Consider the following 15208-nt stretch of genomic DNA (forward strand, 5'->3'; position numbering starts at 1 on the left):
TATTAAATTATCTTTAATCCTAAAATGAGCAAAAACCTGGTTTATGGGGCGCCTGGGTGGCTCAGTCGTTAAGCATCTGCCTTCGGCTCGGGTCAGGATCCCAGGGTCCTGGGATCGAGCCACACATCGGGCTCCCTGCTCGGCGGGAAGCCTGCTTCTCCCTCTCCCACTCCCTCTGTTTGTGTTCTCTTTCTCGCTGTGTCTCTCTCTGTCAAATAAATAAATAAAATCTTAAAAAAAAACAAAAAACCTGGTTTAAAAAAAAAAGTATTATGGGTTTGTTCCCAAAAGTTATCAGAAGTATCTCTTAACTTCCAGGAACTGTTTGCCTTCTGGTAATGCTTCTTGGATTATTGGACTCTTCTACTTATTTGCATGATAACTTACTATAGTAGAAGTACTGGCTGCCCAATTCTAAAGTCGTAAGACTCAACTTTTTTCTTTTGCTAGAGGATGTAAGAAGTTTAGAAATAGGGCGCCCGGGTGGCTCAGTTAAGCATCTGCCTTCAGATCGGGTCACGATCCCAGGGTCCTGGGATCCAGCCTGGCATTGGGCTCCCTGCTTAGCGGGGGTCTGCCTCTCCCTCTCCCTCTGCTGCTTGCTCACTTGCTCTCTCTCAAGTAAATAAAATCTTTAAAAAAAAAAGTTTAGAAATAAACACTGAAACAAGGAAACATAAGATGAAAAATTTTTTTTAATTTAAGAAAGTTAGTCATAATTGCACAGAAGCTTCCTCAAAAGCTTTTACTACATTTTTTAAAAATCATACTGTGTGGAAACTATGTTTAAATATTTCAGGGAAATGGGGGAAAGGAATTTAACATTTTATCACTTTTATTCTCCATATAACTAGCTGTATTATTTTTATAGGTTTAATTTTTCAGAAATGCACTCTTATTTTAACATCTAACATTTACAAAGTTTATTAAAAAGAAAATGCTCTCAGAAGACACCTGATTGCCCAGCATTATGAAGAAATAAAAAAGATGGAATCCTTACCTCAAATACTTATAACGCAAACATCAATAAATGTTTGTATATCTTATGAAAATAACATATACACAAAAATAATTACTTTAAGATTTAATCCTAATATAATTCTAGAGGTTTTTCCATTCTAACAGAATTAAGTTAGTGTTAATAAAGGGAAATTCTACATTACTTTGCTTTAATAATATTTAATCATAAACTTATTTTTTTCACGCTAAGAACTTATGTAAGAGCACTCAACTTCTTCAATATTTATCTACCTCAGTCAGTTCTTCTCTTAGACTAAAAACATCTAGTTTAAATTCTCTTACATGCAAGAGACAATGCAGAGAAAATGAAAAGTTCCTGAAGCACATATTCAAAGAGCCATAATGCTTCCACAAAAGGAGCTGTGTTGTACACTGTCAACGATGCAGAAATTAATGACCACCTACAGACACAATGACAGGATAAAACACAACATCCTCCAACAATTACATTACTAATCTACAACTTGATTAACAGTGCTCTAAACATTTGTAACAAAACTATGATTCATATGGTGTCAAGTCTAATAAATAAACCACTGTTCCTTTAAAAATTCAAGATCATGAATTTATTGTACCAAACTTAAAATAATTCATGTATTAATATCCCTAAGTATACTAAGGAATAACACCTTAAGAGTTCCGATTTTCCTTAATGCCTAGAATATGAAAGATGGTGACAATGGACACACATTGCTCATATGCACACACATTTAAGTGGTGATATGAGGAAGGAAAATGAGACTACAAGACCAGTCAATAATATCAAATTTATGCAACAAAATGTTTTCCACCATGTTTCATCACTAATCAATGGCAGCCCCAAATCAAATGTTCTGATGAAAAATTTCCAAATTTTTCAAAGATTTTATTTATTTGAGAGAGAGAGAGCACACAGGAACAGAGGAAGAGGGGGAAGCAGGCTCCTCACTGAGCAGGGAACCCAACATGGGGCTTGATCCCAGGGTCCTGGGATCATGACCTGAACCAAAGGCAGACATTTAACCGACTGAGTTACCCATGTGCCCCTCTGATGAAAAATTTCAACAATATCTTTACTTCTTGCTTTTTAAAAATAATCACTTTGAAATAAATCAGGTTTTTTTTTTAAAGATTTTATTTATTTTTGTGAGAGAGTGAGTGTGCCTGAGCACAAGCAGCAGGGAGGGGCAGAGGGAGAAGCAGACTCCCCGCTAAGCAGGAAGCCTGATGCGGGACTCCATCCCAGGACCCTGGGATCATGACCTGAGCCAAAGGCAGACACTTAACCAACTGAGCCACCCAGGCACCCTAAATCAAATTTTTGAAGGAAAAAATGCATTACACTTTAACATACTTTATCATGGGTAGAAATAATGTAAGAACAACAAAAAAAAAACTCTAAAGGGAATTGTGGTACCAATAACAATTTCACGGTTTTACACAGGAACACTTACAACTTCGAGTGAACAAAGAGAAACAGTTTAAATTTATTTTGAACTCCTAAAACTATACAAAGGCATGTATTTAAGTACTTCATACAAGTTTGAAAAGCTATATAACTATTCAAGATTTTCTGAAAGACAGAATACCCAACATCACAGCGAACCTTGTAGTCATGACATCCCTAATTATCCAGATCATGAGGAAGTTCCATCTATAAAAAGCTTCCTCTATAACTTTCACGTTAGAAGTATCATCTAAAGAACACCAAATCTGTAGGCACTGAAAAGTGACTCTGGCATTTTGGTAAGAGTGAAATAATTAAATATTAATAGTAAATTTAGCTCCTTTTAGTTCAAGATGTATACTGTATATGCCAAGAGAAAAAAGTCAGACTATAAGGATTTATAAATCTATGAAATGTTTTATACTTGCCAAAACTGGCATCTGAATAGACCACTGAGTGCAAAAGAGTATAAAAGCAGTACCTCTGGAGGCACCTAGGTGGCTCAGTCAGTTAGGTGTCTGCCTTCGGCTCAGGTCATGATCTCGGGGTCCTGGGATGGCCCCAAGTAGGGCTCCCTGCTCAGCAGGGAGTCTGCCTCTCCCTCTCCCTCTGCCCCTCCCCACTGCTCGTGCTCTCTCTCAAATTTTTTTTAAAAAGTGATATCTCTATTACTATGTTACATATAAATACTAAAACATAATTTGACAAAAATGACAAAGCTAAGTCTCTTTCAATAATGTTAATCATACTAGACAAAACAATGCCTATGTAAACAAATATACAAAGCCTAACTCTAAACTGTTAAAATTAAAAGAAACAAAAGCAACAGGGATCTATCTACCAAATACAAATGCTCTACCTGTGATCATAGCGCCGTTAGATGCTGGAGGATAGTAAGATAACGGTATATTAACTTTATCTCTCCAAAGATATAATTAGCTATCACTTATTAAGCTTCTATCATGTACTAATCCTCACAACAGCCTCTGCAAGGTAGGAATCACTATCCTCCTGTTATGAATAAATTGAGAATCAGAAAGCTACAGTTTTGTTAAGGGGGATCAAAATGAGTAATAAATAGGTATGAAGCAGAGGCATAAAATGAACACAGGAGAGAAAGTCAAGAATTCTGACTTTACAAAAATAAAATACTATTATCTGTGTAGCAGTTACAATTAATAGTATATTTATATATTTATATATACACATTTATATATTAAGAAAATATTTCGCATAATGGAATTAAAAACTTTAAAATTACATACCTTGGGTATAACCAATAGTTCTGTTACATAAAATCATCTGTGATACAGAAGTCCCTCTGCAGCCAAGGTCAAAAACTTCAGAAATCAAGGAACTTAAGAAATTAGCACTCAAATGTATACTGAAATTGACAAACTATCATGGGAATGCTAATTCTTATGGAAGGCCATCTAAATAATAGGTTAAAGCGTATCACAGGAATGCATAGGTTTCTTTTGGCTGAGTACTTTTTTTCTTAATGATTTTCTAGTCAGTGGAATAACCACCTGGTTTTGGAAACATTTGTGGTCGATTTTGGTTATAAAAAAACTTGTCATAAGAGGTTCCAACTAAATTAAAAAGCCTTATAAGCCTGCAGCACATTCTACAAAAGTCAGTCCATTCACCAGTTTAATCTAAACCTCCTCTACTCCATTAACTAGAACTTCGATGAGATCTGATCCAATTGATGTGCAAAACAGTAATTACAAGGCCTGAAAAACTCCTGAGTCTTAAAAAGCATTTGTCACAAAAATATATAATCAAATAGAATTTTGGGTTTTTTTTAAGTTTTTATTTATTTGAGAGAGAGAGAGAGCACACTCAAGAGCACGAAGGGGGAAGAAGAGAGAATCTCAAGCAGGCTCTGCGCTGAGTGCAGAGCCCAACATGGAACTCGATCTCAGGACCCTGAAATCATGACCTGAGCTGAAACCAAGAGTCAGATGCTTAACTAACTGACCCACCCAGGTGCCCACAATCAAATAGATTTTAGTGTAAAATTTGACAGATTACATATGTGTATATGCATTTTATATGTAAATTACTAAAATTAGTAACAATTCTGTCCTTTACATTTTCCTATTTTTCAGGTACAATGTGTTATTTTCATATTCCAAAAAGGTGAAAGAAGAGTAGTTTTAGAGTGTCTTATTGACAGCCCTATTTACCAGGAGTTAATGGCAACATTCAAATGAAGATACAAATTCCAATCCTCATTTTGATACCTTTTGAATGACTAAAAGGATAATGATACATTTCCATACATTACACATTCCTTGTCTTTCATGCAAAAATAAGAACTGCCAAATAAATAAATTATGCTAGGAAGCACTGTTTTATTATAAGAAGAAGAATTATTTCCAAGGCTCAAAGAAACAAACAAAAAAAATCCATAAACTGGAGCTATTTATTATTCAACATTAGAGGGCCAGGAGTTACTAGATTTTTAAGTTAGGTTATATTAGATCTGTAATCTCTTTCAAAATTGGCCATTCAGCTATCACAGAAAAAATACCTACATTATGTAAGTTGTTACCAGACTCACTAGATAATTTTTGATCACCAATGATCATAACTCTTATTTGATCCAAACCAGTGGTATGGTATCCTCTTTTCTTTCGTTTTTAATAGTCAAATTTTGAGATCATTTAAAATAAAAAAAATGATATGGAGATCATTAATACTTTGTGTAACTTTCTGATTCTACTTATATAATACTTCACTAGGAATTAGAAATCAAGAAAATTTTCAGAAAAAAAGGAATTAAACTCAACAGGCAGTAGTCACTCAATTAAAGAAAAACATAAAACATTCATGACCTGTGAGAGATGACACATTTTATTTTGCCATCTTTTAGGCTCATTATGCTCGAATCATTCTTTATATGGGCTACATCCTTCAATACCTAAATATTCCTTAAAGCAGAGTGCTATATTAAACATACTTAAGTGAATAGTGCTTTTTAACATCTTAAATTTTTTAGGTCACTTGCTGTCATTATGCAGATGCAAAAAACTTAAATATTTTGAATTTTTCTCCTGAATAAGTCTCTGTTTCTCCAAGTATTGACTATTTTACTAAATGTGTACTACCTGCATGAAGTTCACCCAATGTAATTATAAAAAGAAAGATTCTTGGGTTGCCATCCCCAGACCTAGTAAATTGAAGAGATTTGAAGTCCTCAAATCCTCATTTTTTAAAACAAGCATCATGTGATTCTTATGTACACTAAAGCTTGATACACGAATTACATGCAATTAAGATTCTAAGCTCTTTCAGAAAAAGAATTATACAATTTCTTCTGTAATTACCCATCACAGAAAATCACCATAGAGAATGCTCAGTAGCTACTAGCTTTTAGAAATGCTAAAATGCCATTCATACAGAGGATAAAGATCGGCTATTGTGGAGTGCAGAAGTCCAAAATGTGAAAACCTGAAAAGTATCACTTCTGCAGAAGCATAAGCATTATATCAGTAAAACTTCACAAGTACTGTCAATGCAACCTTGATATTAAGTACCAAATAGGATGCAATATTAGTATTTGAATATGCATCATATGATCTTGCATAATTTTGCATATATGAATGCCTATAATTTTTACCATTGGTTTAATATACTAAAATTATATTTACTTGATTTCTAAGAGTTAATATTAAACTTGGTTTCTAAATCCCTAACAACTATCAATGGCCACAACCAAGCTTCCTAAAAATATGTAGTTCAGAATAACAGCCCCGTTGTGAACCAACACCAATTTCTATGAGATCCAAGAATAAAAAGTTAGAAAATAGTTACATAAAACAAATTGGTAATACTAATAGCAGCCGCAAAGTTAAGACACAGGAAGTACAACTTTTAACCAAAGCATGTTGTTCACAGCTTTGAGCATCACCTGAAGATGAATGATTTTTACCCAAAGCAACAAACCACGTAAACTAAAAGCAAACCTATAGGATCATTTCTTTTCCTTCCTTAAGGAAACCACACCATGATTACATCACTTATACCAAGACATAAATGTAAAAACCAAACAAAGGTATAGATGTTCAGTGTAAAACAAAAGATTGGATGTTATCCACAGGACTGTATAGTATGAATGTACTGAGAAGAGATTTGAAAATATTAATCATTGCTATTTTCATCAACATAATGACAGCAACTATATAACTACTACATTTAGGTTTTAGTTTACATATATTAAGACACTTGTTGCTACTCACAACAATAAAGTTTTTTAAAGCCAGTATAAGCTTATACATAGAATGTTAAGCATGCATTCACATTGGTAGCATATATATCTTTCCTGAAAGGTGTTACAGAGACTTGACTGGGTCAAAAAAAAATCAAAAATTAAGCTACGATCATCTAGACTTGAATCTACTCTAGTCAGAATTTTTTTAGTCTTTAAATTCTGTGGTAACATCTGTATTACCCTTATGTAAGACAGGCAGCAATACAATAAAAGATTACAACTGTACAATCTTAGTTGTAATTACAGGAAAAGTAAAAAAGTCTGATTACTTACAATACCAATTTGTATGAACTTTCTAATGAAAGAAAATAACCATGTAATTTAACTTTCTTGAAAAGAAATAATCTAGGTATTCTAAAAAAGAAGTACATTCTTGGATAAAATAGCCACAAGTGACCAAAGAAGTAATTATTTTTGTTACCAGCAGGTGTCATTAAAATTTTAGCCAACTATATCAAGTAAATTGACAGTAAAGAATACATATTTCTCCGCCAATGTAATTCAGTGTATTTACAAAATAGAGGTATGCAATCCCAAATTAAATCCCATGTATTAAATTAACTACTTACCCACAGTATACCAACTAGCATCTGTCAACTTGCTGATAATAGCCTCCTGAAAGGATCCATCAGATGTCCTTGTTTCAACAATAGCTCCAACCTAAAACCCAGTATCAAAATTTCATTACCAAATTTAAACAAACCAAATCACTCCCACCAACTATATGACCTGGGTTGAAAAGAAAAAAATACCTATGATAATTCTACTTTACATTGACTTAGATCTTTATCATTTATAGTGCTCATATATTTATCACACAATTTGAACCCCAAAACGCCTCGGCACAAGTAAGGTTATTATTACCCTTATTTCACACATTGAATACTGTGGCTCAGATGAGACGATGAGAACCCAGTCTCTTTAGTCTTACTTCAGAGCTTTTGTACTGTATCACATTGCCTTCAAGGAAATTGTGGAAATGTAAGAACTGGACACCGTAAGATAGTAAAAGTAGCTTCAATTTTCTTTCACAGAAATATCAAATATTGGATTCAGCATTCGTATTTAAGGGACCTTTTAGATAAAGGTTCACCTGAGAGAGAGGGATGGACCAGTTGACCTTTCAGCTTCCAGACCTTTGTATATCAGATATTAACCGAAGTGGTATTCTGACATAACAAAGATTTATTACATAAACAAATGGCCATAAATGGATGGAAAACACAATATAGGTACCCACTAAATTGAATTATGAAGTCAACATACTTTACTTGTTAAGTTAGAAGGACATAAGGGCGCCTGGGTGGCTCAGTCGGTTAAGCGACTGCCTTCGGCTCAGGTCAAGATCCTGGAGTCCCGGGATCGAGTCCCGCATCAGGCTCCCTGCTCAGCGAGGAGCCTGCTTCTCCCTCTGACCCTACCCCCTCTCATGTACTCTCTCTCTCTCATTCTCACTCTCTCAAAATAAATAAATCTTTAAAAAAAAAAAAAGTTAGAAGGACATAAGATTCAAATTTATGATACTAGTATATTCCTTAGCAGGCTTAATATCTCTGACGACAATGTTAAAAAAAAAAAAAAATGAGGTATTTAATCCAAGAGTTCAAAACAAAAGCTGGCTGAAAACTCATGTTTATATGTACTAAATTACCCTCTGTAAGATGATTTATCTTTCTAAACTAAGGATACAGCCAGTGTAACATAGTTTATACTAACTCTATAACACTTCATTTGTATTTCTGTTTTAACATTCTTATAAATTTTAAAACTACCTACAAACGTAAAATTCAGTAATTTACCATATGTATTTGTGATTTATCATTACAGATTTTAAACTGCAAAACATACGTACTCTTAAAGGACCCTTTACTTGGTCATCTTGCACCAATTGTGTAGTATTATCCTGTTTCAGGAGTACCTGGAAAACATTTTTTGCACAATAATTTGCACATTACTTTTAAAACAACATGTTTATGAAGTCTTTATGTGTTCTTAGCATCCTGTGCTTACTTCTGTTTTAATACTTATTACACTGTCTTATATTTATGTTTACTGTCTCTCTCATTAACTGTGAGCTCCTTGAGGGCTAGAATCCTCCTTCATCATTATACCAGCAGTCAGCAAGTAAGTGTCAATGCATATTACAGGCACTTCATAAATGTTTGCTGAATTAATGAACTATACAAGATTTATAATTTGTAGTGATTATTGCAAAAGTTTAAAACTGCCTTCATTGTTTCTTATCAACAAGTTATAAAAGGTTCTGTCACAAAGTATATAAAAAAACAGTATCAAACTTTTATTGCCCACATACAAGGTAAACAAATTAAAACCAGAACACTGTTGGTCCTTTATAAAGTGAACCTAAATAATCAAGATATGTAGGTCAGTTACAAGTAAGTACTCCTTTTTACTACAAATCTTCCCAAATACAAAGTGCAATCATTCACATACAGCAAGTACCCAAATATGAAAATTGAAATTCCATGTAATGTATAAGACCTCCCCAATCACTGTACTGATTTTAAATAAATATATCAAGAGCCACAATATTAACAAAAAGTTTAAATTCTCAAAAGAATCCAAGTAAATATTTAGTAATCAAATCCCATATAGCTGACATAGTAAAATGGCCAAATGAAACAAAGAAATGTCAAATGATACTGTAACAATACCTGAAGAAAAATTTCATCAGATCAAAATTTAAACAGAAATCTTGTAATAATCACAGATAAATCTATTTATCTGCCACACAAATCATACTCTTCTAGTTCAATGGTTCTCATACTTCAACATGTAGCAGAAACACTTGAAGGGCTTGATAAAATAAAATCACTGGACCCTACTCACAGAGTTTCTGACTCAGTAGGTCTGGGGTCTGGGCCTGAGATTTGCACTTCCAACAAGTTCCCAGATAAGGCTGATGCTTGATGCTGCTGGTCCAGGGCACACTTTGAGAATAACTGCTCCAGGTCACTTACTCATTCAACATATTCTGAGTACCTACTATGTATTGAGCACTACTCTAGGTGTTGGGGATAGAACAAGTCTAACATTTCCTCCTTTTACGGTGCTTAATTCTTGTAGGAAAAGATCAGATATGGAAGTGAAAAGGAAAATGCAAAACTGAAAGTACAACACGATCCAATAACAACAACAACAATATTGTTATGGTAGGCACTGCATAGTATCTGACAGACCATATCGAATCTTTCTGGAGTGGTATCACAAAGAAGACATTCATGAACTTTATTATACAGCTCTGTAATGTTAAAGATGTTTATAATAAAATACGGATTACACTTGTAATTTTAGTAAGATTATTAAAAATATTTATATAGGAAAACTACTGGATGGAAACACAAAAATGTTAATAGTTTCTGAGAGGTAAGCTATGGGTATTAATCCTTTGGTACTTTTCTGTATTTCCAAGTATTGTACAGGAATAATGTGGTGACCTTTTTTCTGGTCATAAAAGCATCTTAAAAATAAAATTCTTGGGTGCCTGGGCAGCTCAGTCATTAAGCGTCTGCCTTCAGCTCAGGTCATGATCCCAGGGTCATGGGGCAAGCCCCGCATCGGGCTCCCTGCTCTGCAGGAAGCCTGCTTCTCCCTCTCCCACTCCCCCTGCTTCTGTTCCCACTCTCGCTGTGTCTCTCTCCGTCACATAAATAAATAAAATCTTTAAAAAAATACATTTCTTAAATCATTTCCTAACACCGTCTTAAAAACAATTTCCACTATATTATTTTTAATAATCACTTGAAATCGTCTCTACCTGAACATTATGAAAGGGAAGAAAACAGATGATAGCCTAAGTAAGCATGCCACAACAGCAGAGAGCCAAATAAAAGGAAGTCTCATAAACATGGTATTTTCAGAGAAGCATTTTGGAATAACTTCTCATTTTGAGTTCCTTAATTCTTAATGTGCTTTTCCAACAGTTTTGTATATAACAGTGCTTTCACGTAATAATGATTCAATAAAATGTTAATTTGCAGTGTTCCCCTCCCCAATTCTCTTCAATCCAGGTTGCATTAAGAAAAAAAAAAATTACCTTTACTTTTACCAGCCTTTTCACAGTCTTAATTTTTGCCTCACAAAAGGCACCTCGGTACTTGGCACTGACATCAGTTCCCACTGTCAGATAGGCAGGCTCATCCGCCGCCTGATGAAAGAACATAAAATGTGAATGTCACTACTATTCTCCCCTACTCCAACCTCAAGCCTCATTAAAAGTTTCTATACTTAAAGTAGTAAGAACATTAATTTTTTACTAATGTCATTAATAATTTGGAAAATACCCCTAAAGCAAGCAATTACATTCCTTTACTATGTAAACTACATCCTGACAACAGAAAACATCTTAAGTTTTAACTGAGAAGTATCAGTAAGGACATATGATAATGTTTTTTCCTCCAGATACAAAATGTTTCAACAATTCTATAATTTATTTAAGAAATGAACATATTTAAAAAAAACAAAACAGGGGCACCTGGCTGGCTCAGTCGGTAGAGCATGCGACTCTTGATTTCTGAGTGGTGGGTTCAAGCCCCATGGTGGGCGTAGAGCTTACTTTAAAAATAATAATAAATTACAAAATTAAAAAAAACCTCCAAAATCAGAAAAGGTATATTCATAGTAAGTATAAGACTTTAAGTTATTTAATTATGGTCTGAAAATTTTGTCTTCAAATTAGAAGAAATAATGCTATTAAGATTAATGCTAATAATACATAGTTAAATGTTTATTAATATAGCTACATTAAAGCAGTATCTTTTTGTATACAGAATAACTGCATAGACTAAGAAATGAAGCCAAGGGGCGCCGGGGTGGCTCAGTCATTAAGCATCTGCCTTCAGCTCAGGTCATGATCTCAGGGTCCTGGGATCGAGCCCCGCATCGGGCTCCCCGCTCCTCGGGAAGCCTGCTTCTCCCTCTCCCACTCCCCCTGCTTCTGTTCCCTCTCTTGCTGTCTCTCTCTCTGTCAAATAAATAAATAAAATCTTTAAAAAAAAAAAAATGAAGCCAATCCTTTTGATAACGAAAGCATTATTTGGGGGAACCAATGGCTAAAATCTACATTTTAAAAAAATTTAAGTCTTGGGGCACCTGGTTGGCTCAGTCGGTTAAGCGCTGCCTTCGGCTGAGGTCATGATCCCAGGGTCCTGGGATCGAGCCCCACATCGGGCTCCCTGCTCAATGGAGAGCCTGCTTCTTCCTTTCCCTCTGCCTGCCACTCCCCCTGCTTGTGCTCTCTATCTCTCTGTCAGATAAATAAATAAAATCTTTAATAAGAAAAAATAAAAAATAAAAAAATCTAAGTCTAAATTCAGCTGATAAATGCAGAGATACAAACTAACGGCTCAAAACTTGGTGCTGTACCTAGTATATCACACTAATCTTCCTGGTATATTAAAAAAATAAGCTTTACTAAAAAACATCTACTTTCAACAAATGGCCATAATCAGAATGATACATTGAAAGATGTGGGAAATTTCATTCTACCATTCATTTTAATCTTGAAGTAACAGACTGATTGTTATTCTAAGTCTGTCATTTTACCTTTTTTTCTAAAGTTAAATGTATTCATATAGGCTTGATTCAAATGTATTCATATAGGCTTGATTCAATATCGCTAAGTGCAAAGGTAACAGTGTACACTTCAGAAATAACACTTTTTAGTAGAAAATGATTTTTGCTTTTCCAGTAAGTTTTCCCAAGTAACATTAAAGAAGGTAATATGTCATTTCCAAGAGATAGGAAGAGAAAGAAATGCTGTATTTCAGAGTTTAATACACTGAAACAGTAAATGAGTAAGGAATCAAGTACCTTTTAAAGTTAGTGCATTTACAAATAATGCAAATTGAAGATAAATATCTGACTTGAAATATTCAATGCCACTGCACTACACAATGCTGTAACTTCCTTTCCCTAAAAGTATCACATACGATGTGTGCACTATTAGCTATCTTCAGAAGAATATATCTTTTTAGGTTATATGTAGGTTTTAAAATATTTACTATAATGACAACTAAAACAAAACATTAGTTTCAGTTCACCTTCAAATATTTTAGCTACAGAATTTTTCGCAAAAGAAATGATCTCTCCCTTACACAATGCACATAGTCCTTCCTTAGAAAATCATACTGGCACTGAGGAAGAAAAAAAATTTCAAAAAATCCCCCAAAGAACCAAAACAGGACAAAAGCTTTACTTCTGCAAAGGTTGCTGCCAACACAGGAAGTGTTAAAAATACTAGCCCAATGGACAACAATGGAAAGGCTGCACCAGCCTTTCCAAAGTGCTAACTGCTTCGGAGAGGGGCCGGACTCACTGCGTTAGACACAATGATCATTTCTCACCCTTTCAACACGTCCTCATTTTCAGAAAGCGCTGCTTAGTAGAGGAATCAATTCTGAGTAGGAAAAAAATATGACATTCCACAGCACCAGCCTCACGACAAGCAGTGTCCAGGGCACGAGGTTCAGAGCAGCGCTGACTCCACTTACCTTCATTTTTATTGGTGATCTGTGGGGTTCCAGCTCAACGAGCTATCTTCTCCGTCGCTAGAACCATGGGGAGGGGAAAGACAGGCACAGAATCAGTCAACAGAGGGGAGCGACCCAAGGAAAGAAAGTAAACAAACGCCAGCGGGGAGAGGCTAAACCCTCACCAGCGAAGGGATAAGATCCCCCGGAGGGCAACCAGGACGCAGGAGCTGAGGAAGCAGCGAGAGCCCCTCGGGCGCCAAAGGGCAGCCCGTTCCTCCCCGGAGTTCGCCAGCGGCCCACCGCGCCCCCGCCTTGCTCGCCACTTTGACCCGAAATGCTCAACTCGGAGCCCCAGGACCGAGAGCTCTGGAAAAGGGCAGGGCGCCGTTTGGGCTTCCCCAGGTCCCCCGCAGGCGGGGTCGCCGAGCTTTCGCTCAGCCGCCCCCCAGATACCCCGACTTCGGCCCGCGCCCCGCCTCCGCCGCTCGGCCCCCTCGGCCCGCCCCGGGCCCGCGGTGGCGGCAGCGGAGTGTCACGGCGCCATTGCTCTCCTTCCTCCGCTCTGCACCATGTCAGAAAGGAGAAGCGCTTCTTCACCGATGGGGCAGGGGCCGCGGCCTTTAGCCGGGAGGCGCGAGAGTGGGGAGACCCGCGTGAGGGAGGGGGCTGGGGGGGCGGAGAGGAGGAGGGGAGGTGGCCCGGAGAGGGTGTGGGAGGGGAGGGGAGCCGCACAGCGGCAGCCACCGCCTCCTCCCCGCGCCCGCCTCAACTTTTTGTACAGCCCGGAGAGGTACCTGCCCCCGGCCCCTCGGGTCCTGCCACGGACTCCACAGGGGAGGACGCGCCGCGGAGTTGGGGACCGGCTCCCCCAAGCAGCCCGCTCCTCACCGCGCGGAAGCAAACTTAGCGGCGCGGCCAGCCCCACAGCCATTTTCCCGGGGAAGCCGCCGAGGAGGCGGCTGCGGCGGCGGTTCCTGCAGTTGCTGCCGCTGCTCCACGACTTGCCCCTTTGCCTGCGCTAGCCGCACCGCTTGCCCAGCACCCCCTCCCCACCTCCGAAGCTTCCAACTGCACCGGGACCCCGGGCAGCAGCACGAGCTGCTACTGCCGCTTCGTCCACTCTGTATCCCCCACTTCCCTTCTCCCCACCTACCAACTGCGGGTGAAGTGCGCGCTGTCAGCAGCCGTGTCCTCCGCCCCACTGACCCCCGTGGGCCCCAGTCCGGGCAGCACCACTCCCGGCCGCGGCAGCAGTTCCTGCGCCCGGTTCCCCACTCGCCCGATTTACTGCCACAATCCACCAAATAACAAGCTGTTGAGCAGACTCGCTTCTACACGAACTCCTATTGGCTGCTCATGACGCCGAAGAGCTTCGGATTGGAGCTCGCTACCTGCCGTCCTCATTGGATGTAGCTATGAAACTTCACGGATTGGTGCGAAAAACAGCAGGTAGGACATCTTCCACTTATGATTGGCTGTCTCCGAAGCCTAACGTTACTGGAGAATCGGGTATTGAGTAATCAGGTCCTGAAAAATGATTGGTTGAGGCGACTCCGGATGTGCTTGACTGAGCACTGATTGGTAAATTGGGGGGTCAGGAAGAGCAGTTCGGCACGAGGATTGGCGGCGAAGTGTCCCATGGAAACCGAACCCGGAGCTGCAGCCAGGATTTGCACGGGGGCGGGGCAGGGTCTTTCCAAGGCGCCTGCGCTAAGCCCGTTTCTCGGCGCCATTTTGTCTGAGCGGTGGTGGTCGTAGCTCTATCGCATTTTTATGTTTCTGGCGAGAGGAGGGCCGAGGCTTTATCCCATAGATTCATTTTAGTGCGGCACCTATCCGCCGTTCACTCCAGGACAGCACCTAGTGAAGGTCGGAGGAGTCGCGGACTTGTCAGAAAGGTCGGTTGGAAGCTGTGGTTGTCCGAGTGACTGGGGGATGGCGCAGCTTTAGCGGCACCGGCACCGGAAGTGGACGGGCCGCACGGCGGCC

At 38.4% G+C, this 15208-nt stretch overlaps 1 protein-coding gene across 2 annotated transcripts in view; it reads right to left on the reverse strand.

Moving 5' to 3' along the window:
- ARID4A (AT-rich interaction domain 4A) overlaps nucleotides 1–14522 on the reverse strand; it is a 65340-nt gene extending 50818 nt beyond the window's left edge. For both annotated transcript variants that reach the window (XM_027570492.1, XM_027570491.1), the window contains exons 1-5: nucleotides 14373–14522; nucleotides 13238–13294; nucleotides 10783–10893; nucleotides 8578–8643; nucleotides 7295–7385 (exon numbers count right to left, since the gene is read on the reverse strand). In XM_027570492.1, the coding sequence (XP_027426293.1) occupies nucleotides 7295–7385; nucleotides 8578–8643; nucleotides 10783–10893; nucleotides 13238–13243 (274 nt within the window). In that variant the 5' untranslated portion in view covers nucleotides 13244–13294; nucleotides 14373–14522. The remainder of the gene's footprint in view (nucleotides 1–7294; nucleotides 7386–8577; nucleotides 8644–10782; nucleotides 10894–13237; nucleotides 13295–14372) is intronic.
- Between the last annotated feature and the right edge of the window lie 686 nt (nucleotides 14523–15208).

This window comes from Zalophus californianus, chromosome 6, assembly GCF_009762305.2.
Source record: "Zalophus californianus isolate mZalCal1 chromosome 6, mZalCal1.pri.v2, whole genome shotgun sequence".
NCBI lineage: Eukaryota > Metazoa > Chordata > Mammalia > Carnivora > Otariidae > Zalophus > Zalophus californianus.